This window comes from Etheostoma cragini, chromosome 8 (genome assembly GCF_013103735.1).
Source record: "Etheostoma cragini isolate CJK2018 chromosome 8, CSU_Ecrag_1.0, whole genome shotgun sequence".
Taxonomy (NCBI): Eukaryota; Metazoa; Chordata; class Actinopteri; order Perciformes; family Percidae; genus Etheostoma; species Etheostoma cragini.
In genome coordinates, this window is record NC_048414.1 from 7,487,773 (window position 1) to 7,513,629 (window position 25,857).

At 40.7% G+C, this 25,857-nt stretch overlaps 2 protein-coding genes across 2 annotated transcripts; both read right to left on the reverse strand.

Moving 5' to 3' along the window:
- Window positions 1–513: 513 nt before the first annotated feature.
- sinhcaf (SIN3-HDAC complex associated factor) lies at window positions 514–6,657 on the reverse strand. The gene is made up of 6 exons (XM_034879964.1): window positions 6,406–6,657; window positions 3,866–3,993; window positions 3,645–3,744; window positions 3,419–3,542; window positions 3,126–3,276; window positions 514–2,744 (listed from the first exon to the last, which is right to left on the reverse strand). Exons 2-6 carry the CDS (start codon window positions 3,991–3,993, stop codon window positions 2,417–2,419), a joined length of 831 nt encoding a protein of 276 aa, XP_034735855.1. The 5' UTR covers window positions 6,406–6,657; the 3' UTR covers window positions 514–2,416.
- A 1,409-nt stretch (window positions 6,658–8,066) lies between these two features.
- Window positions 8,067–25,857, reverse strand: LOC117949546 (DENN domain-containing protein 5B-like). Its single transcript, XM_034879890.1, has 21 exons — window positions 25,532–25,857; window positions 21,127–21,236; window positions 19,569–20,283; window positions 18,907–19,094; window positions 17,187–17,684; window positions 16,788–17,019; window positions 15,334–15,484; window positions 14,593–14,683; window positions 14,391–14,510; window positions 14,133–14,285; window positions 13,905–13,983; window positions 13,749–13,812; window positions 13,296–13,424; window positions 13,052–13,173; window positions 12,705–12,850; window positions 12,492–12,610; window positions 11,766–11,950; window positions 11,544–11,626; window positions 10,887–11,013; window positions 10,471–10,645; window positions 8,067–9,411 (listed from the first exon to the last, which is right to left on the reverse strand). Exons 1-21 carry the CDS (start codon window positions 25,638–25,640, stop codon window positions 9,228–9,230), a joined length of 3,780 nt encoding a protein of 1,259 aa, XP_034735781.1. The 5' UTR covers window positions 25,641–25,857; the 3' UTR covers window positions 8,067–9,227.

Consider the following 25,857-nt stretch of genomic DNA (forward strand, 5'->3'; position numbering starts at 1 on the left):
GCTTGAAATCCACAGGTGTTTACTTTGTGCATTATTTTCTATATAAATCTCTTTGTATTATGTGTCTTGAAACATACTAGCTAATGCTGCTATGCATTTTTTCAGTGTTTCAAAACATTTTAAAACTAATTGGGAAAAATGTTGATCAATGTTTCCCAAAGCCCAAAATGACCTCCTTAAATGTCTCGTTTTGTCCAAAAAACAATGATATTCAGTTAACTGTCACAGGGGAGTGAATAACTAGTAAATCATTACATTTAAGAAGCTGGAATCAGAATTTTTTGAATTAATTATCAAAATAGTTGTCTATTATTTGAATAGTTGACAACTAATCAATTAATCTTTGCAGCTCCACATGATATGTCACTGCCTTGAAAGTAGTAGTTATTTGAGGAAATAAAGTTAATCTAACTAAATGGTTAGTTTGGATCTGGATTATAAATTAATTATTATTTGGAGTTAATTTTATTTTCACCTACGCACCTTATACCAAGAAATCTATTAACTCCATACTTCCAGAAAACTCACAAAATTACTTTTATTAAGGGACAAGTAAAAAACGTACATGATTTATAAAAAATACAAAACTGCTTTGTCTAACTTGTAAGCTAAGTAAATGCATAGCAACAATACATGCAAGTCTAGAGTTAGGTGTCCTACAATCCTGTAACATTTTCAGCTACAGGCTAAAAGGGGAAAGGTACAGTTTGGTTGCAATCTATCATTTGTCTCAGTCTACATGATACAGATCCAAAGTGATGGTACAGAATAAGTTAGGTTGCACGCAACTCAACTAATGAGTAAATAAATACTTAAGATTTTACAAATATTGACAACCAGTCAATGCAATGTTAAACAAAGCCTGCAAGAGAATTACATTTGATTTCTGAAGTAAAAAACTACCTATAAGCTAAAGATGAAAAGTATTCATAGTATTACACTTCTAAGCGGGATGCAGTGATACAAATAAATATGAAATAAATAAATAATGAAACCCATATATGAGCCATATGGCTCACCCAACCCATTATGTACATAACATCCCCTCTGCTCCCAACTACAACATCACATGTATGAATTTTCATATTAGTGTTCTGTTTAGAATACCATAAACATACATACAAATGACCTCGGACATGCACAAGTGTCCATAGAAAACCTGATTTGATTTGACATTGGGTGAATTTCAATGTGCTTTGGCTTTTGTTTGATAAATAAAGTAATATTAGGCTATATATAACAACACATTTGTGGTATATTAGAGGCAATGGCATAGAATTTCAACTTGTATAAAGTGTTTTACCTATACTGACCCAGGAATGGCGGGAATCACTGATATTGATATTGCTGAATGACTATAGAACCATTGTATGTTTTGCTGTTGTATTATGTGGTATTATTATGCAAAGACATTTCTATTTTTTTTTTTTACCTTACATATAAAAATAAGTTAAAACTTCAGAGAAATGGATCCAAAAAAATAAAAGTAAGATTTACAGTTTATATAAGGCCATGCAATTTTAGTTGACTCATGCATCAGATCAATAGGCTAGGTCTTTTGGATGAGTGGGCTTGCCATTCATGCTAAATGCACTACAGTATGGGTTGCTGAGGCCACAATAAATATAGCTACTGTCCCTTTGTGTTCCTTAATACCGATCCAGAATTAACGCTAGCACTGTCTGTAACACATAATTAAGGCTGGTGTATTTGCTGTTGAAGCTGTGAATAGGCCTTATTTAAATGGGACCCACACACGTATTTGCACACAGACGGTCTACAAATACAGACTCTTTGATAGAAATGGATGTCAATGTGAAAAGACACAAACACAAGGGCTACTGTAGAGGTCTGTGCTCTGTCAATATAAAGTGTCATTCATTCCAAAACGAGATATACACCATTTCAAAAAAAGAGATATCTACTCTTCAACAAAGAAAGCCAAAGTAATGTAATTATTTTAGTCAATCTTAACATGTATGCTTGTAAAACCACATTGAGAATGGGTTCAGCTGTACGTTTGACATGTTTAGGAATGAGTTTCAAGTAGCACCTTTTTTCTGTGAGTAAGATGATCTATTGCGTTTTGGAATAAAATATTTTCAATGTACCAGCAAAGTAGAGCTCCAGCATTTCATCTAAAGTAGATCAAAAACACCACAGATGACGGTCTATCATCAGGATGGCATGAATATTAAATACAACATAAGAGACAAAGTGAAAAAAACAACAGTTCATAAGTTACCATTCAAACAAAATAAACAAATCTCCAAAGTTATTATGGAGAAGACCAAAGGATTTCCAGCTGCTTTATGATTGAAGGCAATCTGAGGCAACTTCTTTCTGTAAGTGCTTGAGGAAAAAAAACAGCACCCCAAGATTTCTTCAGAGATGTGTGCAAGGCGGAGTTTTGCCTTTACCACCCATCCTCCATCACCGCCCCACTCCTGGTTGGAGGTGTTGTCACGGTTACACATAGCTGTGCAGGCTTTGCATTTTCCTCACACCTTGGTGTCTCCTTCACTTCCTCTTCTGTCTGGGATTTATGCCCGCTGACATCGACACCCACCTGGCCCTCCTCTATCTCTACCTCTTCCTCCTCATCTTCCTCTTCCTCCTCCTCTTCTTCCTCCTCTTGCTGCTGCTGCTGCCGTTTTTTGCGGCAGCAAGGTTTGAACAAATGGGGGTCAATGAGCACCTCCCCAAAGCGGCCCTTGTAGATTATTCCACAGCACACCTTTTGCCTAGACAAAAGATAACATGTCGTGTTAGTGTATGAATCTGCACCAAAACAAGTAAAAGGGTCTGTGTCTGTGTTTCACATACTTTAGGGCATTTATAGTACTGCATTACTATTACATTAGTGTAACTCGTCTAATGCACGCTTGGTATACCGGTGCATTGGAGAATGAAGCCACGCAAAAGAAGATGGTGAACACACACTCAAGACCACTATCAGCTCTCACGTTTATTGACAAGGCAACATGTTGGTCACATAACGTTGTCAGGCATTTAACTTACAGATTCAAAGTACATTTTGAGCATGTGAAAATCCACAGTGTCAATAACCAGCAGCAATGTGTTGTTCTGAATCCTACATAATGAGACAGTGCTATCTGACTTACCTCTTCCAGTAGGTGAGGTCCAGAAATGAGAAAACAGGGGAGCGGCTGGATCCAGGGCTGAGCTCAGTGTCTGAACCGTCATCTGACAGGTTGCTGTAGCTGGGAGACTGAGCTGGGGAGGTACTGGAGGTGGTGCTGTGAGCATCTGAATCTGGCGGGCAGCACAAAGCGTGAACAATGAAGGGGTGAATTAGGTGTTACATATGTGGTGTGCATGACAAAAAAACACCACTGTTTGAGGAACACATAAGTGAGTGCCAGCTTGTTACTGAATGCCAAAATGCAAAACTTACTGTTTCTTTTAAGCTCTTTCTGCAGCCTGCTGATCTGGCTCGGCCGGGCTTTCTTGGAGATGGACTTTATCTTCTTGGGCCTGGAAGTTATCTTTAGGCTGGGACCTCCTCTGGCATCAACAACCTGTAGGGAGGAGAGGAGAAATCAGTACTGAATGTGTTTGCATGATTGATTATGATGACCAAGCAATTGCTCAACCATATCAGCGCTCTGATCCAAACTCACATGGTTCCAGTTCTTCTTGGTTCCCACAGGTAACTTTTTCCATCGTTTCACCAGCAGCACACAGGCGTTACAGATTTCTCCTGATCGCGTTTCACTCAGTCTGCAAGACAATTACAGTATGTGACGAAATGGGAAAATGTTTCAAATCAATTAGGAATGTTATAGACGACAGATTACGGCAAATCTCTCTCCAAACCTGACGTTTTTCAGCAGTCTCTTACCCAAAACAGCTCCTGAAGTCTTTCTCGTACCGCTTACTGTCCGTGAAACGAGAGCTTGACGACTTTGCGCGGCAGATGCAGCAGCCGTCCAAACTCCTGTACATTTTTGGCTTGTGAAAGCCAAACATCTGCGTGCAAAAAAATATTTAGATATTATTATTTCAGGCTTTTATTGCCGTGCATGGTGCGTTAACTGCAGTCCCTCCATGCAGCCGTAATATAGATCAGAGGTGATATTTTTAGTACCATTTTAGTTTAGCCTTTATGTGAATTAATACAAACAAATCTGGTGTTTTGTCACGATCTGAGAGCACTAAAGAAATTCAGGGAAGGGGTTTTGTTGGAGCATCTCTCCTCTTTGACCCACATAGGGGGGAAGTAGGTCAACAGACAGCGTGTCAGACAGATCATGTCACCACGCTGCGCTCACAGGATGCACACTTCATTTTGGAAATTCAAAATATAAGCACGCACTTAATCCGATCCTCCAGGCTGCACGTTATTTGCTGTGGTTAAAAACAAACTACAAACACAAATATTGCCAGAGAAATGCAAAAATTCACTCGTAATGCAATAAGAACGCCAACTATGCAGAGGAATTATGATTTGTTGCTAGGCAAAATGTAATCTTCACAGCACATGTAGACTTGAACTGCGGCAAAACTGTGAGCCGCGCCCCCCAGACGGATTTTTTTTTTTTGCCATCAGTCCTCGGGTCCAGTGCGGAGTCTCACAGAGCAGACAGAGAACAGGAAAAATGGAAGACCTCTCACTTTGTTAGTTATATTTTAGATACCACTTCTCCTGATGACGGAAGATATCAGTAAGGCAGTCTATTTGACATGATAATGGAAAATGACAATGGAAATCATTTTCAGTAGTAAGCAATCTAACATGGTAAATGTGTAATTATAAAAGCTGTTGGTTATTATTTATTAAAATGCATTAATATTTGGGATATCAATGATGGTCTGTAAAATAGTAACTAGCCCTGCCCCTGCAAAAACTGATTAAAATGTAAACAATTTCAGGAAAATCCATCTAGCCTGTATAGCCTACTTTACTGTTACAGAACGTTTATTTGCAGAAACTCACAAATAAAGCCACTGAAGTTATGGCCTATTGTTAAGTCTATTGAACTAGGAAAGTGCTTCGCTGACATTAAAAATATATTTTACACGATAATAAAGCAATCTACACCACCAATTTAAAATCTGTAACTTTATATTTGTTGTAGGTTATAAAAACAACCTTGTATCAGCTCGTTGCCTGTATTCTGGAGAATATTACCAGGCCGACCACATATTCACCTTCGAGTAGCTCATCTGTAAACTGCAGACGATCTCTGCAGCAGAATACAGTACGTGACGCAACTCAACATGGCAACACACTTCAAAGGCGGAGGTAGTGTGGAGAAGGGGGTGTGATGCGATTTTCCGCAAAAGCTGTAATATTAAAGGTAAACTGCAAATATCCTCCTGAAAGCAGTTGGGACTTGCGTGAATCACATGCACTTTTTAAAATAAAAGAAGACGCCGAGAAATATGCTTGTTTTTATCGAGAGAAGAGTGCAAGTCGACAATTTCACCGCCCACTCCAGCGAGGAAGCATGGCATGCCACACGACCTGCTTCATGCGCACCCATTTTATGATGACCGTCCCCTGCTCGACAATGCCCGACTTTCCCTCCCATCATTAACTTTATGTAGTGGAATAAACTAGGGCAAACACATTTCGAAAGCAAAAATATATTGTTTTCAATTGTAAAGGAAAGCTGTGCTCAGACAATCGTGTAATTTGATCTTTACTCTTTGTTATTCCACAGCCGCGTCACTGCAACAGTCCACCTTCAACTACATGCGCACGAAGTTCAAAGCGACAGCTTTCTAAAAGTCGGTGGTTTTGCTGTTTAAAAGGGTTAGCTAAACCGTGTTTTAACCAGCTTGAGTTCATAAGTACTTTTGTGTTTGCGGTGGTTGTTTTTATTGACAGTAGCGCCCGCGTGCTGAGACGCATCTCTGGTCCGGGTGGGCGTGAGAGATTCAACTTGGCTCAACGTTATTTAGCAGGCTTAAATGTGTACACTACGGACCCACTGCAGCTAGCCTACAATGTGGAAAGTAATGCCTTTTAGTATAGTATTACTATGTTACCGACCGTAACGCTCAGAATAACCGACTTTATTCAAATTTCGGCAGCGATAAAGGGAAATGATTTCCTCCGACGGCCAACAACAATAACAACAGCCATCCCTTGATCGTCATGTCTGCACATGATGCCCGTCCTGGCGCTACACATCTTTCCGTTAATTCATCTTGCGTTCATCTGGCCTTCCTCCCACTTTGTCCGGCTACTTTAACTGTTCATAATATGACCTACATCAAGTTGACCACCCAGTCGGCCTTGCAGCAGGCCTAAAAAGAGCAATTGTTCTGACACAACTCGAAGCTTGTTTTAAATTAGCCTACTCATCTTAACACACAGTTACTTTACAACCCGTTAAAGATTCAAAGACCCACCAAAACAACTGCATGCCTTACCTTGTTGCAAGCGGCGTGAAGCTGATACAAAGTAGTCCTTAGAGCGCGTCGTTATGAGACTATTATGAAAATCAACCCGCATCAGTAACCCGCTCTTGTTGATGTCTGCGCTTGTGGACGGGTCTGAATAGTTGTGGACATAATGCGCATGCGTCGTATCCACACCTCCATTTCAGAGTAGGGCAGAATGTTTTTTTCTTTTTCTTCAATCAAAGCATTTACATAAACGACGTGTGACGTGTCCGTGCGTCTGCATTCTACAGGCCTTATAAGGATGGGAACATTGCGCGGGAACAGGGGGCTCGGCCCCGGTTGCTATGGCACATTGGAGAGTGTAAGCAAGGGGGCGTGGTCTGTCGTTTTACTACTGAACGGCAGATGGCCCGTCTGGGGGCCCACGGTTTTTAGGGGGCTTGCCTCGGCGACGTCTAGCAGGGATGGGCTTTGTTAATTTGAATTGCGTGACATTGGACCAGATTAGTGGCAAATACAAGGTGGTGGAAAAAGGCCTCCATCCAGTGGTCAGGTAAGGGTGATCAACCATTTATCCGTTAATTGAAGCAAACCACCCACCCTGCTGTCACTTAGCACTGCATCGGGTTGATAACATTTACTAGAATGTGAGATAGCCTACAATATGAGCCTTGAATAAGATGGATTATCAAAATAAATAGAATTATCACTCACATGCAATACAATACAATTCTGCAAAAAATATTCTCAGTACTCTACCCCTTTTAAATACAACACACACAATTAGGCTGCCATACTGTCATTCAAGACACCTCAGAATTTGTCTGCAATTTTCTTTCCCTAAAACCTAATGGTAATTCAGCATCACAAGCTTTACAAAAGTAGATTTTATTTTCAGGGTTACTGAATTGCATTACACTGCACATACACTGTTTGATTCATCACCTGTATGAGGCTGTCTTCATATTGTGTAATTCTATTCAATTTTATTTAGCCTAGTGTCAAATCACAACAGAAGTTATCTTAGGACACTTTTTAAAGATGTTTTTTGGCCATTTTTTTCTTTATTAGTGACGGGCTTAGATGTTGGGCTGTTGGAATATGGGATGGCCATTTGTCACTATTTTTATATTTTAGTGAATAGACAGGAAAGGTGGGAGAGAGATGGGCAATGACATGCAGCAAAGGGCCGCAGGTCGAACCCCGGCCGCTGCAAAGGACCCAGCCCACATGTGGCAAACACTCCCACTGGGCGAAGTAGAGGTCACCCCAGGACACTTTTTTTATAAAGCAGGGTTAGACTCTCTCTATAATTTACAGAGACCCAACAATACCCCATGAGCATGCACTTGGTTTGACAGTGGCAAGGAAAAAAATCCTACTAACAGAAACCTCAAACAGAACCTGGCTCCAGGTGAGCGGCCATCTGCCGTGACACTGCCAACACCATCTCAAACATTCTAAGGAGCTTCTGTCAGAAGACGCAGCCAACCACAATGTATAGAGGAGTTGGTCAAGTTTTCATTTGGCAAACTCCAAGAGTCAAATTCTTGGTAAACATCCACGCAATTAGACCTATGAAAAGAATTGTGCAATCTCAAAATCACTTTACTATGCAAATATTATCACATCCTTTCAGACATCACATATTACAGTGAATAGAACAAAGAAACCCAATACTAAGTCAGTTATGTCAATATTAATTTTAATCTTTGACAACACATTTCATAAATAACAATTCTTCTCTAATCTGTATTTAAATTATAATATCGGCTTGGTCATTGTGGGTTACATAGTGCTTGCAGGACCGTGCAGGAGACAGCATTTCAATAATTCTTCAACTGTTGAATTAAATGTAACGTCAACATAATACCTAGCATTTTTAAGAAACTGTGCTCTATGCATTGTCTGAAGACAACTGAACAGTTTAGAAACAAACAAGATATCCGTAACATGTGCCTATAATGGAAATCTATTGTTTTACACAAACACAAACAAAATGCCTTTTATACAGAAAATATGCCACAAATTCATTACATCATAATTACAAATGGGAACAGTTCTATCAAAGGTCTAATGAAGCAAAAATATTTACAATGAGAGAGGGGAAATACGTTTTCGGACAAAGGCTGTTTGAATTGACACAATGGGGACACTAGTTTGGTTTCAGTGTTTCACCAACGGAGGATTTCAAGAGCACAACTCTGCAGTATGTGACCTCAAACTGAAGCAAACAATGAGAAACAGGCAAGATGTTTCACAAATTAACAAGAGCATAATGGTGTAACATTTTGGGGACATTTATTTTTTTGTAGTATATTTATTAAGATATGCAATGAATGAAGTCAAGAAAAAATGTTTATAATGAGGCCTGAGTCCTGAAGTTTTGTACACACTAAGACATAAAACAAACAGACATAATTTAGCCATGCATGTGCTTAGTTTAAAGTTTAAGTGCAAGCAATACAGCAGTTGAAGGAAAGTTATAGTTGTCCTAGGGTCAGATACCGTTAATGGTGGGAGCTGTGAAAATATCTACTATTTGGAATAATGAATGACTCTAATTCTCCTTGAGGAAATGAATTTCACAGTGTCAACAAGCATAGGAAAAAACAGACTATTTCCTGAAGCAAATACAGTATGTAAGACATTTACATCAGTGAACAAGGCAATATGTTCGGAGCTCGGGTTGCCAGTGTCTTCATCCAGTCCACTGTCCTCTTTTATGATAAAGTCCCATATCTCAAGTGTCTGGATGCACTTCCTTTTCCCACAAAATGGAAATATGAATATTTTAACACATCTGCATTCCGGTTTTAGGTTACAGAGAAGGTGCTTATTTTTCAGGGTCAGAGGTCAACTCCTTTGACCAGTGCAGTTTCCAGGGTAATGGCAAACTCATTGAGTGTGTGCAGGATGCGGGAGAGGGAGTGCACGGCAGCTTTGTCCCGCAGAAGAGCACCTTCCTCGTAAGTCCGCGCTGTCAGGTGGCACTCTGCCAGCAGGGGGAGCCAATGAGAGAGAAGCCGGTCCCTGCAAAGAAGAATGGCTCAATGATCAATGATTGTCCCATAAATGCCTGATGAAGTTCAGGAATGAATTGAAAGGTGAGTTATATGGCTACAAGACAGAACGACTTTCTCTTGAAACGGTTTTAATCCACAACAAACCAAGATGCTTTCAATGTTCATTGAACTTAATGTTCAGGTCATACGGTGTGTTAATCCAAAGCACGGACACACACAGTCTTATCTTTGAAGTTACAAGCATTTGACCCAATACACCCAAAGTATATTCCTAAACCATTCTTACACGTTTAAAGCTGTTTGCTTTAATTGACAGAAAATATGGAGATACATAGAAAAGGACAGATAAAGAGACAACATGACGTGATCTAACTGTCTACATACAGTATGTGTTTTCATTCAACCCAAATTTACCATTTAGATTTGATTGACTGTTGATGCAAAAACAAGAGAAAACAAGGAGCTGATGTCACAGTTATTTAATTGAAATTCTCTTTTCACTGAAGCTTAATTAGTTTAGCCTAAGTGAAAGCTAAACGTTGAGTTTTATTTATTTATTTATTTTATTATATTTACACAGAGATGTGAATGATTTTCCTGCAACTCGTGTCCAACCATTTAAGTTCCACTTTATTTATCCTTAGAAAAGGAAATTTAGTGTGCAACAGGATGTCTAAAAACACATCCGTTAATCAAATAAATGTTGCAGCTGTGGTATCTGTACCCCAACCACCTTAGATGTTATGTTTACCAACTTTGTTAGCTTATGCTTGTTAGTCATTGAAAGACCAGTGTACCACACCATGTTATGTAAATGTTTCAGTGTAGTTGTGCTGCTTCCTCTGGGCCTCAGGAAGGAAAGTATATTAAATTTGCTCAACACTGTATACTGACCAGGAGGCTTTAAAATCACAGATTCCAGTGGGGAGAATATTTTTAAACTATTCTAGTTTAAATATGGATTAATAAATCTATGTTTTTAGACATACTACATTGAATTAGTTACATCAATATCAGTCTAAACATCTATTGTTGTTTATTACAAACAATAATATGACCACTTTACCTGATTCCCAAGCAGACCAACAGCTGGAACTTTCCCTCTTTTCCAATGTTTCGTGGCGAGGCATTGATGGCATTGACGTAGTGGCACAGTAAATCGCAAGGTGGACCCTTTGTCAATGTTGATCCATGCAGGCCATCCAGCTGATCAGCTGTGTCCATGGAAACCACTGACTTCTCTATGGGGAAGAGTTGGTCAAACTGTCAGTTCATAGCTTTTTAATGTACAGACAATAAGAGAAAATAAGGTTGTATAAGACACACTTGAGTTAGAGGGTGTAGCGCTGTTTGTTAACAAAACGCATGTTGCATGCTATTTGAAATGTGAAATTCATATTAATCACCAGTAGATGTAGACAGGAAACAGGCATTAGTGAGAATGTAAACCACTTTTAATGGACTCACACTCAAAGTACTTACCAACAAAGTCCCAAACAAACACATTCCTCTGGAAAAGACGGTTAGATTTAAACCCGTGCAGGAGGAACTTCTCCAAGGAAAGCACCAGACCTCCTTCACCACATAACAAGACTGTCAAGTTGCCCCTCTGGGATGAGAGAAATGGAAACAGAGTAAATAGAGGCACTGTAAGAAAGAGGCTCATCTTTCAACTTCCATAAATCCCCACATATGCAATTTTCTAAAATTGCCCACAGCAGAGAAACATTTGTTTATTTCGAATCTAAAAGGCTCTTCCTTTATTTACTGACAGAAAGCAAACAGAACAAATAATTGAACAGTAAAGCCTGTGCACTAAAGATGTAAGTACAATGAATAGGAGGCCTGCTACAGATAAATGAAAGTGATCCACTAAGTCTCTTCAGTGCTTTTAACTTGCTGTTGAGCTGAGAGACACTAGTCCGATACACAAATGAGACAAATGAGGCCCAGGCAGGAGAAGTCTGGGTAACGAAAACATTTTGGAGATAAAAAATAGCACAAGCAGGAGGTTGAGAGTCTGACACACGCTGCATGAGATGCTTTCTATCAACCATTTTCACCACATTTTAGCTTTGTGCAACAGGTTAAATGAATATAGTTTAATGTGTAATACACACTCACTATTTACACACATACCTCTTGTTCGGGTTTGTGGAAGTGTTTAACAAGGTTATTTGCTGCCTCCCTCACGTCCTCTTGTACTTCAACAGAGTGCATTCCTGATAAAATAAAACCAAACAAATAGAAATAGGGAAGTGGAGTTTAATAGAAGAGGTGAAAACAGGAGCATAATCTGTTATTGTACCAACAAGTAGGTCAGCTATTGTAATCAAGAATGTGGTCTTTGTCAGTACGCACTGCTTCGGATGCCAAGCGACCCCAGTACTGCCCGCACACTCTGAGAAGGAGAGGCCAGCTCCGGAGGCGTCCCTGTCCACCTTCCAGCATCCTCCTCTCCACCAGGTGACACCAGCTGACCAATGAGAACTCTTTCCAAACTGCCGTCGCCCACGCCTTTTCCCAGCCATCGGCCGCATGGAAACCTGAAAACAAAGAAGACGCAGTGTTTTGTTGTATTCAACTTCAAAACAATTATCATACGAGGACATGGCTTCGGTAAGAGCTATCTGTCCAAATCAGCACATGTGTATAGTTTACATTCAAAATATCTTTTAATTTAGATAACTGACCACAATTTCTAAGGTGAGACGTGCATCTTTAGAGGGATTTGCTCTATACAGGGCAGCGTCTGATTTCAGTTCACGACAATATTGTAATAAATAAACTTAAATATTAAAAGATAAATAAACTTGTAGACACTCGAAATAGGCTTCAAATACGCTTTAGTAATCCATCATAGTGTACATGGAGGCACTCTTTTTGTTGTTGTTGCCATTTTCATTGTAAATGAATCACTGTCATATGATCAAGCAGCTTTCTCACGGGAGTGTTTGTGGAAACAAACATAGGATCATTTAGATGTCATCGTATCTTTAAAAAATGGGGAGCTGTTTTTTTTGTGCCACTGTGCTGAGGTTACATTCAGTGTTTAGTGATGAGACCAAGATCAAAGTAAAAACTTACTTGTAGGTGTGTCCAGTGATCTCATTATACACCATCACACAGTCAATAAGACACTTAGCCAGCAAGCCGGAGTTCTCCTGTCCCAGCTGCAGAGTGCTAAGCCTGCCCAGGTTCTTGCACTGAAATGAAAAGCATGGAGCACAGTAAGTGTATCTCTGCACGTGTCTCTGTCAGACATGATGTGGAACTTACTGCTGTAGAGTGTACACAAACCTGGAAAAAGATCTCTTGTGAATTCTTCGGGATCTGTCTCACTCCTGAATCACCCAGTTCTCCTGACACGCACACCCAAGGGTCAACTGTTGCCATTGCAATGCTCAGCTTCTTCATTGGTATTATAACAACACGGTATGGAATACCTGGAGAGACACAAGAGCAAAGTTTAACTCATTTATTTATAGTTGTTTTTCACAGCATCGGGTCTGTGTGAATCCATGGGATACTGTGTGTAATTAAAGTATATAAGGCCAGTGGGTTGAGAAACAAGCCAAAGGAAATGTTCAGTTGGAATTCTATAAAACTGCCAGTAAATTCTAGTGGTTAAAGTTTACAGGACTTACTGATGGAGGTGAAGACGCGTGTGAAGCAGAGGTAGTCCACAGTGTTGAGAGAGAGCAGGTGGAACAGAAACTGCTCCCTTTCTTCTTCACAGAGCAGGAATGCATGAGGTTTATACAGCTGCCTGTCAGGGGACATGAAGAAAGAGCAAAACAGTCAAAATCATGAGCCTCACTATAAATTACATCCAGAAACATTAGACTTTTGTGTACTTCTCCTTAATAAGAATTAATAAGTGATTCTGACCTAAGTAGCTGCTGGTTTGTTAGCAGCTCTTTAAGGTGCTGGGATAGCATTTTCTTCTCAAGAGCCAGGTGGATCCAGGCCCGAGACTGACCGACCTCAGACAGACCCTCACTCATGGTCTGGATAAACCTGAAAGAACAGTAAACGTGAAGAACAAGGTCTATTGATTGTTCATTCAAGGTATTTCATTTGATATCTTCTAGAAAAATCAACGCCTGTGACCACGGATTGAAAAGCATGCTGGAGATACTGTATATTGCATGTGTAGTACTGTGTATTAGTATTTTAAGAGTTAAGATCTCTTCATCTAAGCTTTAGCCAAAATATCAGGTATTTGAAAGGCTATTTTTTTTCTTAAAAGATAGAACTTAAACACAAACTTGCCATACACAATTTCTCCCACATAAATGCACCACTCTCTCCAACATCAAAAAGTGTGTGTTGCCCCGTTACCTCATATCCTGTATTAACGATCCTCTCAGGAGCAGAGTCCCATCATCAAATGATCTGCTAGACCCTGAACAGACAGCAAGTTAAACGGCAATCATCAAAAGACTCTTGGTGCAGTGATTTACACAAGAAAAACAATCAGTCAGGTTGTGCTCTGACCTGGAGACTCAGCTGGTGTCTCCGTCTTCCCCCGGGCCGCCTGGTAGTGAAGCAGATGGGACCAAAGAGCGGACTTCCCCTGTTCAAAATAAAAACACTAGTCAATATTCAGCCTGTTCATACAGTCATCTCCGTGGGTTTGTATACATGATGTGAATTTGTTTACATGGGGACACACAGGTTTTTATTTAGGTAATCTGAGCTGATTACCGGTAGGCATAATCTGACCTGTTTCAGCTGCAGACCGTGGCCCCAGGTTCTCTCCAGTAGGTCACACAGACCGTGGATGAGTGTGTTTTCCTGCAGGCCTGTGATGTTGGCTTCTCCCTGACCCAGTTCCACACTCTCCTTCCCCATCCTCTCCATCAACATCCGTTTGGTCTAAAGGGCCAAAGAGAACATTTTGTGGCATTAACCTTGAACAATATTTTATGGAATCAGTGGCAGACATCAGTGCCTCCATCACCGCGCAGATAGAGCTCTCACCTTCAGACGACACTCGCTCAGCAGTCCTTCAGCAAACTCTCGGTGAGTCTGAGTGACAGCTCGAAGTGACGGATCAATTAGCTTAGACTGGCGGAGGTTCTTCCTTGCAAAAGTGTGCTTCTGTTAAATAGCCAAAAGGTAATAAATTAGACACGTAAGGTAAGTGTGTATGTGTGTGTGTGTGTGTGTCACATGAAAGTACCTGTCTCTGTTCATTGTCCACTCCTGAATGTTCAGTCACTGTTGATCTCTTGAGGTCAGTCCTGCGTGTTGCTGTAACACGACCGGACCATCTGTTTAAAATAAAAAAATAAAATAAACATTTTTTCTTCCAAGTGTGTTGACAGTGTTTGTGTATTTAATATACATATGTGTGTACACACACATTTTGGGTAATAAGGCAGACCCTATCAACTAGTGATATTGTAATGCTGTGGTCTTAAGTATCCTGTCCTGGGTCTGGCAAGAGCAGGACTTCTAAATTATTTATTTATTACTTTAAGCTAACTATATTAACGGTTTGTCAATTGCTTTTAACTTGGGTAACTATCTATTGTGTTAATACATTTAAAAAAGAGCCGCATCACACCAATTCCTAACTTAGTGTTAGATAGGATGTTTATTTCCTATTCTATATATATATATTGGTATAATCACAAATATTTGTTTCAAATGAGTTGAGCTTCACCTTGTACACCCTGGGTTACAAGTACAAGAAAGACGATGTGCACATCTATGAAGTTGTGCAGGACAAAAAAATTACTATTCAAAGAAAGTGACTGAAGTCCGCACAACAGCTAGAATGCTCTTGGAAAATACTTTAATTGTGCAAATGAGGCACAAACAAAGAGTTTGCACACTTTCCTGGTTTACAAGTATCAGTGGTTGGGAATCACTGTTCTAATGTATTCTGTCTGAATAACAGCAGCAAACAAAGGCTCACTTGTTGGTGTTTTGTCCCTGTGCAAGCACATCTGCCTGCAGCTTAGGGAAGTAGCCCGGTTGGTGACGACCCTGGCCGATCTTCATGTCCAGCAGGTGGGGGTGTATGGCTGTGTGGTCAGCCTTCATCAGTCTGCGCTCAATGACCTGAGCTGCAGTGACAAACACAGAAATGGTTACGATCCAATAGGAGGATCTACTGTAGATTAGTCTTAACGTGAACAATAATAGAGCAAGATTGAGATTCAAGCAGTGTGTTTTCTGCAGAGAGGAAATGCAGAGTGGATGGCTGGGTGTGTCTCCTATGTGTTTTTAACATTATCATTTATGCAGTAGTAGCATTCTTTATTTATTCATGTATTACCTCATAGATGTTTGGCATTCGACAAGGACTGCACTTAATGTTGTTGCATCTGTTACAATGACAAAAAGATTTCCTATTCTAGTCTAGGATGGTAGGACTTTAAAGCTGAAAATTTGAGTTTTTATAGGCCACCAAGCCTTACCCTCCGCCTATACCACTATAATGCTCCTCCCCTACCGTATCCTTTGGTTCACCCGTCTAATTCCTGATTAATCTTTTCCCCCTCAAATAATTTCTCATCCCTTTTGTGTTTCAATTATTCATCAGATAATTAGATTTTGAATCCCTTTGAAGAAATCAGTTACTGGTTCAGTCCCCTCTAAGCAAAATCTTTTTAATTCAAAAGATAGGAGAAAACTGGTGGCTGCAGAAAGGATATCAGCATAAACAACATACAGTATAAACCTAAAGAGGACAGATGGCGACAGATTTGCAGATTCCCTCGACAATCTGGCATCAACTTCAATGATCATTCTACCCAATCTACCAATTGGGGCTTTAATCTACTTTCTCACTATATACCATCTACATGCTGAGAAAACACTGCAGAAACATCCAGATGTTACTCTTGTTATTTAGAAGCAAATCATTTGAAATGTTTTGCTATTACTTTTAGATATTTATTTATACCATTTATTTATTACTTTAAGCTACCTGTTTAAACTTCTGTGCTCAATTGCTAACTAGTTTGCACACACGGCAACATGTAGTGTTCAGCTGTTACAGCTCAAATATTTTCATTTAAACAAATCAAATCATAATTTCGTTGAGCTGCCCCACAATCTTAGAAGTATCCACTGGGGTTCAAGTACACCTGGTTGGGAATCACTGACTTAAGTTACTATAAAGCACCATAGTCTTATATCATTGACCTAGAATACTTGACATTGTAAGAAAAACATCTTACAGCAACACTGATCCATACTATACTATGAGTAACATTTGAGCCAGTTTTCTGTTTTTATGGTATTTTTTGCCTTCTGTTCCATGTTGTAGGCTTACAGTATTTATTTTTTGACTCTTCTGGCAACAACATGTATGTCATTGTACTTTGTTTCATCCTCTTTTATTCATTAGCACCTTCACAGTACCTGACTCAAAGACCGTGGTGCACTTCCTGTAGCGACAGTTACGGGAGTCCTCTGTGTCTGTGTCATTCAGTCGCTCTCTCTCCAAACGGCTGTCAAAAAGCTGCTGAAGTGGCTCTCTATCCGCCCAACGCGATATCACCTTCCCATCCACAAAGGAAGAAAACATGGATGTCTCCAAGAACTGGGACAAGAAGTCCAAGTGGCTCGCAGGTTGAACTGAGAGGAAGGAACCCTGAAACATTTAAAAGCCCAACTTTTAAACACAACATGGAGGATTTAATCTTTCAAACATTACGTATTTAAAAAAACAACAGAGATGCAATCTTAATAAATGGCAATAATAAATGCAGTTTTATTAGCTCTATCAATTGATTTTTGCATTGACATCTACTGATGTACCTTGTCAAAGCTGAACGTGCCCTCTCGGTTGCTCAACCAGGAGTCCAAATCAAGAGCGCTGTGGATGACAAACTCCTCGTACCTGCCAAACATGGCAGCAAAACGTCCAGCAAACACTTCCCTCAGCTGAACGTTCAGCTTGGCAGCCTTCAGCTCTTCCTCCTCCTCCTCAAACACGTGTCCCAGTGTCTTCCCTCCATCTGAAGTCTTTTCTCCGCCGCACCTCCGCGCAAGAGCCTGCAGCCTCTCTAGCACCGCCAGCTCCTCGCCTCCAAGGTTCCCGTTCCTTTTGTCCTCCATTAGATCCTCCAGCACCAGGCCGCTTATGCGAGGGGAGGTGGTGGCGGGCTTGGTGATCACACCACCCTGTGGAGGGAGCCCAAAGCGCAGCAGTACTTCAGTCAGCTCCTGGATTAGCTCGGTCTGTTCTGGAAACATGGGGAGGTCCTCCGGGGTCTCAACAGAGCGGTTGTCAATGTCCACAAAGCACAGGTTGGCCTGTGTGGAGGTAACAGACAAGAGAAAATAGAGAAAGTAAGAAATATGAAAAACACTTTCCATCAGATAATCATAAAAGATTTAACCAATTAGAATGTAGTGGCTGAGCTTTAACATCCAATTAAGATCAGAAATAAAGATTTACTTTCCAGCATTTCACCATCATAAGGCCTCAGAAGATATTAGCATGTGAAGGATTATGTAATTATTACTGTTATCACTGCAACATGGGAAATTGTGGAAATCTTTCATATCAGGCTTCCACACCAGCAAACAAATAAGAAACCAGAACTGTGCCCGTAAAGGTTCTGTGCAATGAGGTACAAAACTTTGTGAGACAGTGGCTGATTTAGAAATAGTGCTTCGGTAAGCAGCAGTGGAGCACAGCGCAGTCAGCAGCAACCCAACCTTTAACAGTGACCTTAGGCAGTTGATGTACTGAAGAATGGACAGTTGAAGACATCCTCTTACTCTGGCAACTTCATCCTCCCAGATAATGTCTTCACTTCTTAGCTATTGTTTTTTTTCATTACCTTCTTTGTATAGGAAAATATTTTGAAGAACACAAAAAGAAGAGCATTCAGGTTTTTCATGCACACTGTATCAATCTTAAGGACGATATTAGGTTGTTTTTTTTGTACCATGTGAGCCAAACTGTGCCCTTATCAAATTGAGACAAGAAAAAAACGCAATCCCAACAAATCCTGAATGCATGATTAAAATATTTCACATTTCCTTGGAAATCACCATCCGCCATACACCAAATTGCACAACTCAAGAAATAAGTGGTGATCCCTAATTCTCATCAATTATTTAGCGATCCCATTATTCTGGATCTCTCATGCTCTGCAGTTTTGCTTGCCCCCCCCCCCCTCCCCAGGCGGTTTTTCAATTGCCTCCTTTTCTGGGGCAGAGCAACTTCAAAGGGGCCTCAGTGAGATATTCATGCAGCATAAAGCGATTTCAAATGCAGGATAGGATTTGTGAACGGGTGCGGGGTGCTCTGAAGAAATGTATTCTCGCAATTTGACAGGCCGGAGGCAGAGGGCAAATTGTAACGCATGCATCACAAAGATGACTCAGCAAATTGCTGTAAAAATGTTTCAGTTGAAAAAAACATTTTAGATCCTTGTGTGTGTATGTTTAGTGAAATGTTGACTGGCGTGTTCACACAGGAAACTACAGATGCATTCACACATGAGATCCGTGTTAAGTTGTGTACCTCGTGTGGCAGGTGGAGGGAGGATCGCTGAGCTCCCTCTCTGCGCTGGATACCCAATAAGAATGGCACAGGAGCATCGAGGAGGTGATGTAACGGTGCAGAAATAATGGGCAGGTAGATGTGTTGCCACTGGAATGGGAAGAGCAAGGTGGTGACGCCCTCTGCCACTGTCATCAAACGCTGGTAGTCTAAGGAGATGAGAAAGACGAGAATGGGGAGGGAAGAACATATTTTTTTAGTACATTACCTTAAACTTTATTTTAATTAAGCCGATTATGTGGGTTGCTTATATTAGTATTTAATTCATATTTGTGTTTACATGCAACAGAGCATTGTAATAACTTAGTGTCCGTTTCTCTGTGGAAATTAACCTCAAACCCATCTGCCGTGTTGTTACTATAGCTTAGATGTGGAGTAACTGTCTCATTTGTTTTGTTTCATTTTGTGCCGTGTCCTGTACTTGTCTATCTTAGTAATTTCTGCATTTTAATGCTGAACAGTGTAAATTTTAGTAATAGTATCTTAGGGAAAACAGCTGCTGTGCTATGGGTATTGCTAAATTATGCTAAAAGACTGATGGCGTTACAATTGGACATTAGCAATACATGGGAAATTCTTATTCTAATTCTTATTCTAAGTGTATAACTAATTAGTGTGTTTACCTTGAGAGCAAAGCAGGACTTGTGTCTCCAGAAGTACACAAGTAATTAGTTGCACCAAATTGTCCACACCTAGCATGGAGAATGCCTCTCCAAGAGGGTACTCTCCCAGTGGAAGCTCACCCGGCCCGGGCCGCTGGCACACAATGGGTCCCTGCACCCCGTGGAACCTCAGTGACCTGCCAGGAGGAGGCAGAGGCACCTCGTACAGGATGTTGTGGATGTAGCTCTCTAATGGGAGGGGTGGGGCTGTGTGGGAGGTGACGGCCTGGTGAAGCTGAGACAGAAACTGTCGAGCAGCTTGAAGAAAGGGGAGCGGCGTAAGGAGGCAGAGGGCTTTGGACACGTACAGAGTGTCCCGTGCTGGATCAAAGGAGCCTACGCAGCCAAAGCGGGCGGACACCCCGGCCAAAGACTCAGCGTCTGACTCATCCAAACTGCTCACAAAGGAGTCCATGCTGGAGGTGGAGGGCGAGGACGCAGACGAAGACGAGGAAGAGGGAGAGGAGACAGATGAAGCTGAATGGTGCTCCACATGATGCATCTGGTAGAGAGTCTGCATGGCAGTGATGATCTGAGCACTGGTCACCTCCTCATAGAAGGTGTGGACGAAGCCGTAGGAACTTGTACCGTCATCAAAAGACATCGTGAATGAGTGAAACTGAGGATCTAGCCTGTCTGCCTGTGTGCGGAAGGAAAGACCTCTCGGCATGCAGAGCTAAGGAGAAAGTGTGGAAATAAGGAAAGGGAGGAGAAAAAATAAGAGGGTTTAAAATTTTTTTTAATTTAAATTAAACTCTTAAACATAACGCCAATAACCAATACTAGTCGTGGATTTTCTAAACCACACATGCGAATGTTCTGAAATAACACAAAACCAAAGACCATCTGGGACGATGTACACGCATCCAAAAAAGCAATTATAGAATATGTCTTTCCAAACAGTTGTTAAACAGTGATACAATTTACCTCAAGAACATTCAGGAGGAAGAGACAGATACATGAAAAAACAAAGCTTGTATTGTCATTGGCTTCAAATTGTTCTGTAAAATCTATTTAATGCAAAAACTGTGTTCTCAGAAAGTATGTAAATTACATGAAACAAAATGTTAAAAATGTAACCTATATGTTAATTGGGTGTAAGAATGCCTATACTGTATGACTAGTGGTGTTTTTTTTTAATTTGTCCTTCTAGCACATATAGAGTTTCTGGGTCTGAAAATCCAATAAAATTACATTAAAATGTTATAATAGGACTATACATTTTAATGATATTTCCCACAGAGAACAATAAACATTTCTGTGTGAAAAGAAAGAAAGAAAGAACAAAGAAAAGAGTATTCTATTAGGCAGAGAACAAGCAAAGAAACATGTCTCTTGGTGCACTTATTTTCAGTTCTTTTGTTATCATGGTCCTCTTTTGCCATTTGTAACAAAATTCACAAATGGTTGGAAGAACGACAACACATTTGCCCTACAAATAAGTCCTTTCATTTCCATTGTTGTGAGAGCAAATTAACGACACTAAAGAAGAGTGTACATGTGCCATCCAAGACCTCACCATGTTGACAGCATCTTTATTGAAGGGGTTCCTGTCTGTGCTTTCGGGGTAGTGCACCAGAACCTTTGACTTGAACGAGCGTCGAATGGGGCTCTGCTCAAAGCCCTCGCCTGAAAGAAAGACAGACGCACAGAAAGAGATAATATTAGATTAATAATAGATTAATATTAGTGACGTTTAACTTTCATCATTGCTGAGATTGTATGATGAAAATGACAGAACGGAAGACGTCACAAAATGACAGCAGCTTTGATTCATGAAAAAGCTCAGACAGGATGACTTTGACCGACATAGGCTGAAAGAAAGTTCATCTTTTGTTGACAGCAAGGCCCATTTTGCAGCAAAGCGGGAAAACCCTCCAAGGGTTATGTAACTCAACTCATTACCACAGAGACAGACTAGAAAAGCAGTACAACACCCCTCATGAATACAGGCTGCTGCCATCTGGTTGCAAGGATATCGTACCAAGGCGTAAGACTCAGAGCTCATTTGTCCCTTTTACCATTGATTTTAATAATAGCTTGATTTGTCCCATATGCATATGAATATTAGTATTAGTACATCTGTATGTTATGTTGTGTATCCTGTGTATGAACTGCTGTCTTTATTCTCAGCTGGCTGTAAAATGAATTGCCTACCAAGGGGATAATAAAGTTTACTTTACCTTAACCTTAATCCCTGACACTCTGCAAAAGGAAACTGTTTATGCTTTTTGGGAGTGCACAGGTGTACATGTACATGAATGGTTTGAATTTGTCAGTGTTCAGTCCCACATGCACAATGCACAGATTTGATGCAATGCTCTCTCTGGCTCTGGTATCTCCTCTCTTCATTCTCTGCACCTTGTGTCACCTTTTAGATCAGGTTACATACCGAGCGCTAGCTGAGGGAGCAGGAGTGGGGGAAGATGAGCTGCTGAAGATAGAAATAAACTGTGTATGTATGATTCAGCGTGATTGACAGTAGTGAATTAAGTACTTTCAGTATTCATCCACTTTGTGAGAGGAAAGGCGCCCAGAAGTCTTCACTGCATTCCCCATTTCACTAATCCATCATAACAATTCTCAGAGTTAAGGTTCTGCAACACTGACCCCACTACATTACAAATACAGAAACAACTGCAAATGGCTAACTAACAAGTCTTCTCTGCCAGCTTTGATGCACTCATTCAGCATTTAGGAACATCCGGCTCACCTCCCTAAAAACTGACGCAAAGCACCCCGAGAGGAAACTGTGCTGCAGGCAGAGCACCACTTTAAGTTAAACTGAGTAAGACTGGTAGGTGAGAGAAAGAACCTAATGAATCACAGAGACAAGCAGGGGAGTCAATTTCCCTTGAGTCAAAGATACAAATTGGTGTCTGCGCTGAGAGGCAGAATCAAGCCTCACAGAAGGACATCTAGTTGCCGTGGTAGCGGTTTCCACTGTGGCCTCAAAGATAGCCGTCAAGACAAAGCTCGTCAAGACAAAGCTCGTCAGCGGTTTACGTCACCCCGAGTTTCATCAGCTGACCCAATTAAAACCCACACACTCCTCCTGACACGAGCTCCCACCAAAGAGTTTGCACAGACCACATTCACATGCAGTCGCTCTCTTTCTCGGTGTTAACTGAACAGAGTTAAGAGGGAGGTTTGTTTTAGTTTTTGAATGAAAGCTTAAATGTCTGTTTCCGTTAGGCTGTAATCAGCATGTTAACTCCTCTTAAATTGCCATATTCTCACTCTCTAGCCCGCACACGCACACGCACACGCACACTCACAGCTAATATTTTAGCCTATTTCATTAAAAGGCCTGTGATTAATGATAATTTACATAATTATTTAGGCTAATCTATTATGTTCTTGACTAATTGTTTGCTTCATAAAATGCTAAATTTTTTGACAACTGTCCATTTCAATTTCCTGAAACCCAAGGTGACATCTTCAAATTTCCGACCAGCAGGCCAAAAACCCAAAAAGGCCTACATTCAATTTACTGTCACATAAGACAAAGAAAATCAGCAGAGCCTCACAATTAAGATGCTAAAACTAGTTAATGTTTGGCACTTATGATATTCTGTCTATCGACTATTCAAATTGTTTTAGCATTAATCCTCAGTAGGCATGAAAGTCCTTACAACTGTCACTATAATATCAACAGTGCCAATATTTTTGGAGGACAAAAACAAAGTTTTTTTTTATATTCATTCCATGGTTAAGACATTCATCATAAAAATGTATTGCCCCTTCCCTAAAACAGGCACACTTCATTAGAGATGATTGAATGATCTTAAAAGGTAGACATCTATCATATTCACCAACTGGATTACCCTCACCGTTCCATTCATCACATCATTACATGAGTGAGGGCAGATATAAAAAGTGGAAAGAGATTAAAATGACAGCAAATGTCAGCTGACAGTGACTTATCATGAGTTACTCTTTTTTTGCGTAAAATGTTAAAATCAATCTTTCTTTGCATTACAGATTTGCTTGAACACCGAAGGTTGAATCATGTGACAAAACAAGACAGGCAATTGTTTTTCATCTCAGCCTTAGACACAGACATGATGCTGGGCTTGTACGCTTACAATAAGAGATAAAAGTATAGATGCCTAAAAATAAAATTCCTCGACGGGCTGGAATATCTGCATACAATAAGACAAGTGCAAAACATCAATTCAACATGACAAAGCAGCTCTAAAATGTTCGGTCAGGGAGTTCTCGGCGTCCAGTGATGTCACAGCTCTGGGACAGTTGGGTGCTGAAGCCCCAGCCATCCAGCGACAGGCAACGTCATGTTAAATTTGATTAGGCTGCAGAAAAAACAGTGGTATCTATTGAGAAGCCAACAATGGCAAATTGTTTCTCAGTAGGCATTCACTAATGACACACAGACACATTAAAAGAGATACTGTGCCACCTCACATATCCAAACACATGCATGCTTGACTACATCTTACAGAATAGGGATGTTAAGTCAAAAACAGAGATAGAAATCCCTTGAAAGGAGAGCAGAGCTTCTGATGCAGTAGGTCTTTTAGAAGACCCGCTGTTACATAAGCAGATTGGTGGAGCTCAGATACACTAGCCAGCAGTGCTGTCACTCGCCGCAGGGAGCCAGATATCTAAGTCACTGATGGTTAGTTAGAATAGTAATAAGTCTGCAGCAGAGCTCATCCTAAATACACAGTTTTCTTGCTATTATCCAAAATGCATGTCTTGTTACATCATTCCCATGAAGGAGCTGCTCTCCATGAGCTACATTTCTGCTACGAAGAACACAGGGAGAATACAGGGTGTGACTATTGTTTGTTTGCAAACCTGGAAGTGACGTTGAAGGTGTTGATATTCAACACACCTGCACAGCTCTTTTTCCTCACAAAGAGCCAGGCACACACATAGAGCCGTACACGTGCAAAGGGCTCCTGCTGGGTGAATCTGTCCTCATCTTTGCGTAAACAACTCATTATGGGAGAAAGCAACACCCACGCATGTCTCTATTTCTAAGATGGAAAGCCATCCATCACAAATAAACCATCACGAGGCCTTGACAGTAGGCAGCATTACTGCAGCTGTCTTTGCCGTGGTAACTTCTACATCCATCTACATCACAGCATCAATTTCCTTCCACCTTTGGGCTTTTGGTGACAAACGGAGAGATGTGTTGTTTTTGTTGGGAACAAAAAGCTCATCTTTGTTTGAGAACATGAAGAGCTGAACAGACAAATCTGCGGTCAGATAGATTGGCACTTTTAGATTTTAACAACACACACTCACACAGTCCTTTAGTCTACACAAACCACTGCCTAGAGGAGCCATCTGTGCTCCAGCGTTATAGGGGAGGATTGGATGCTGTTGTTTTTTCTCTATCTCTTCAACCCTTTCTCTGCAATATTCTTTATCCAGGTGTAGCAGTGGATGATTTGCAGAAAGCAACAGAGCTATATTCTCAATAGACATAACTGTAATGTGTTTTCCCCAGGCAGAGATAAGACAAAAGGACATAACTAGAGGGTGGCAGATATTGTCATTTTAAAATTCTTACTTCAAATTCATGGGGACATGATCATTCTCTTGATTGTGTTTTTGTTTGTTAGCCTTCTCAAAACAATACGTCTTTAAACTGCGTTTAAAAAAAGGTAAGCCTAATAGCAAATTCTGATGGCATGTATTTAAAATAAAAATATGGTGGCCAAGAAATAGGCTATTCTACAACGGCTACTGGCAGATAGGATGTTGTCAACAACGCTTTGAAAGGAATAGGAATGTGGCGTCCAATCAAAACATATTTAAATGGATGTCAGCCCTACACACACAGATAGGCCTAATTGAAACGGAAAATGTTTTACGTAAAACTTGTCCTCGGCTGTGGCTTTATCTAGTGTGGATTTGTCTGGTTCGTGTTTAAAGACCATCTAGCCTACCTGCTCCATCGTCCGGCTCCAGGCCCGTCTCCGTGTCCACTCCACACACAACAAAATAGTGGGCGAAACGGCAGGAAGCCGATCCAGTGGCCGCTGCAGTTCCGTTCATCCTCGACGCGTTTGTGGTGTGAGAGCTCCGTTAACTTCTACTTAACGTTGTGGATGTTCATAGCTGAAGCCCTCTAATCCGAAATGTTATTGCCCCCCCACTCGTCCTTCCTTTTCTGATCCGTCCGCTGGGTCGTGTCGGACCGCCTGCTTGCACTCAGTGATCCGCGGTGTGACTGATGGAGCTCAGAGGAGCCAGCGATGGTCATCTCGTTAGT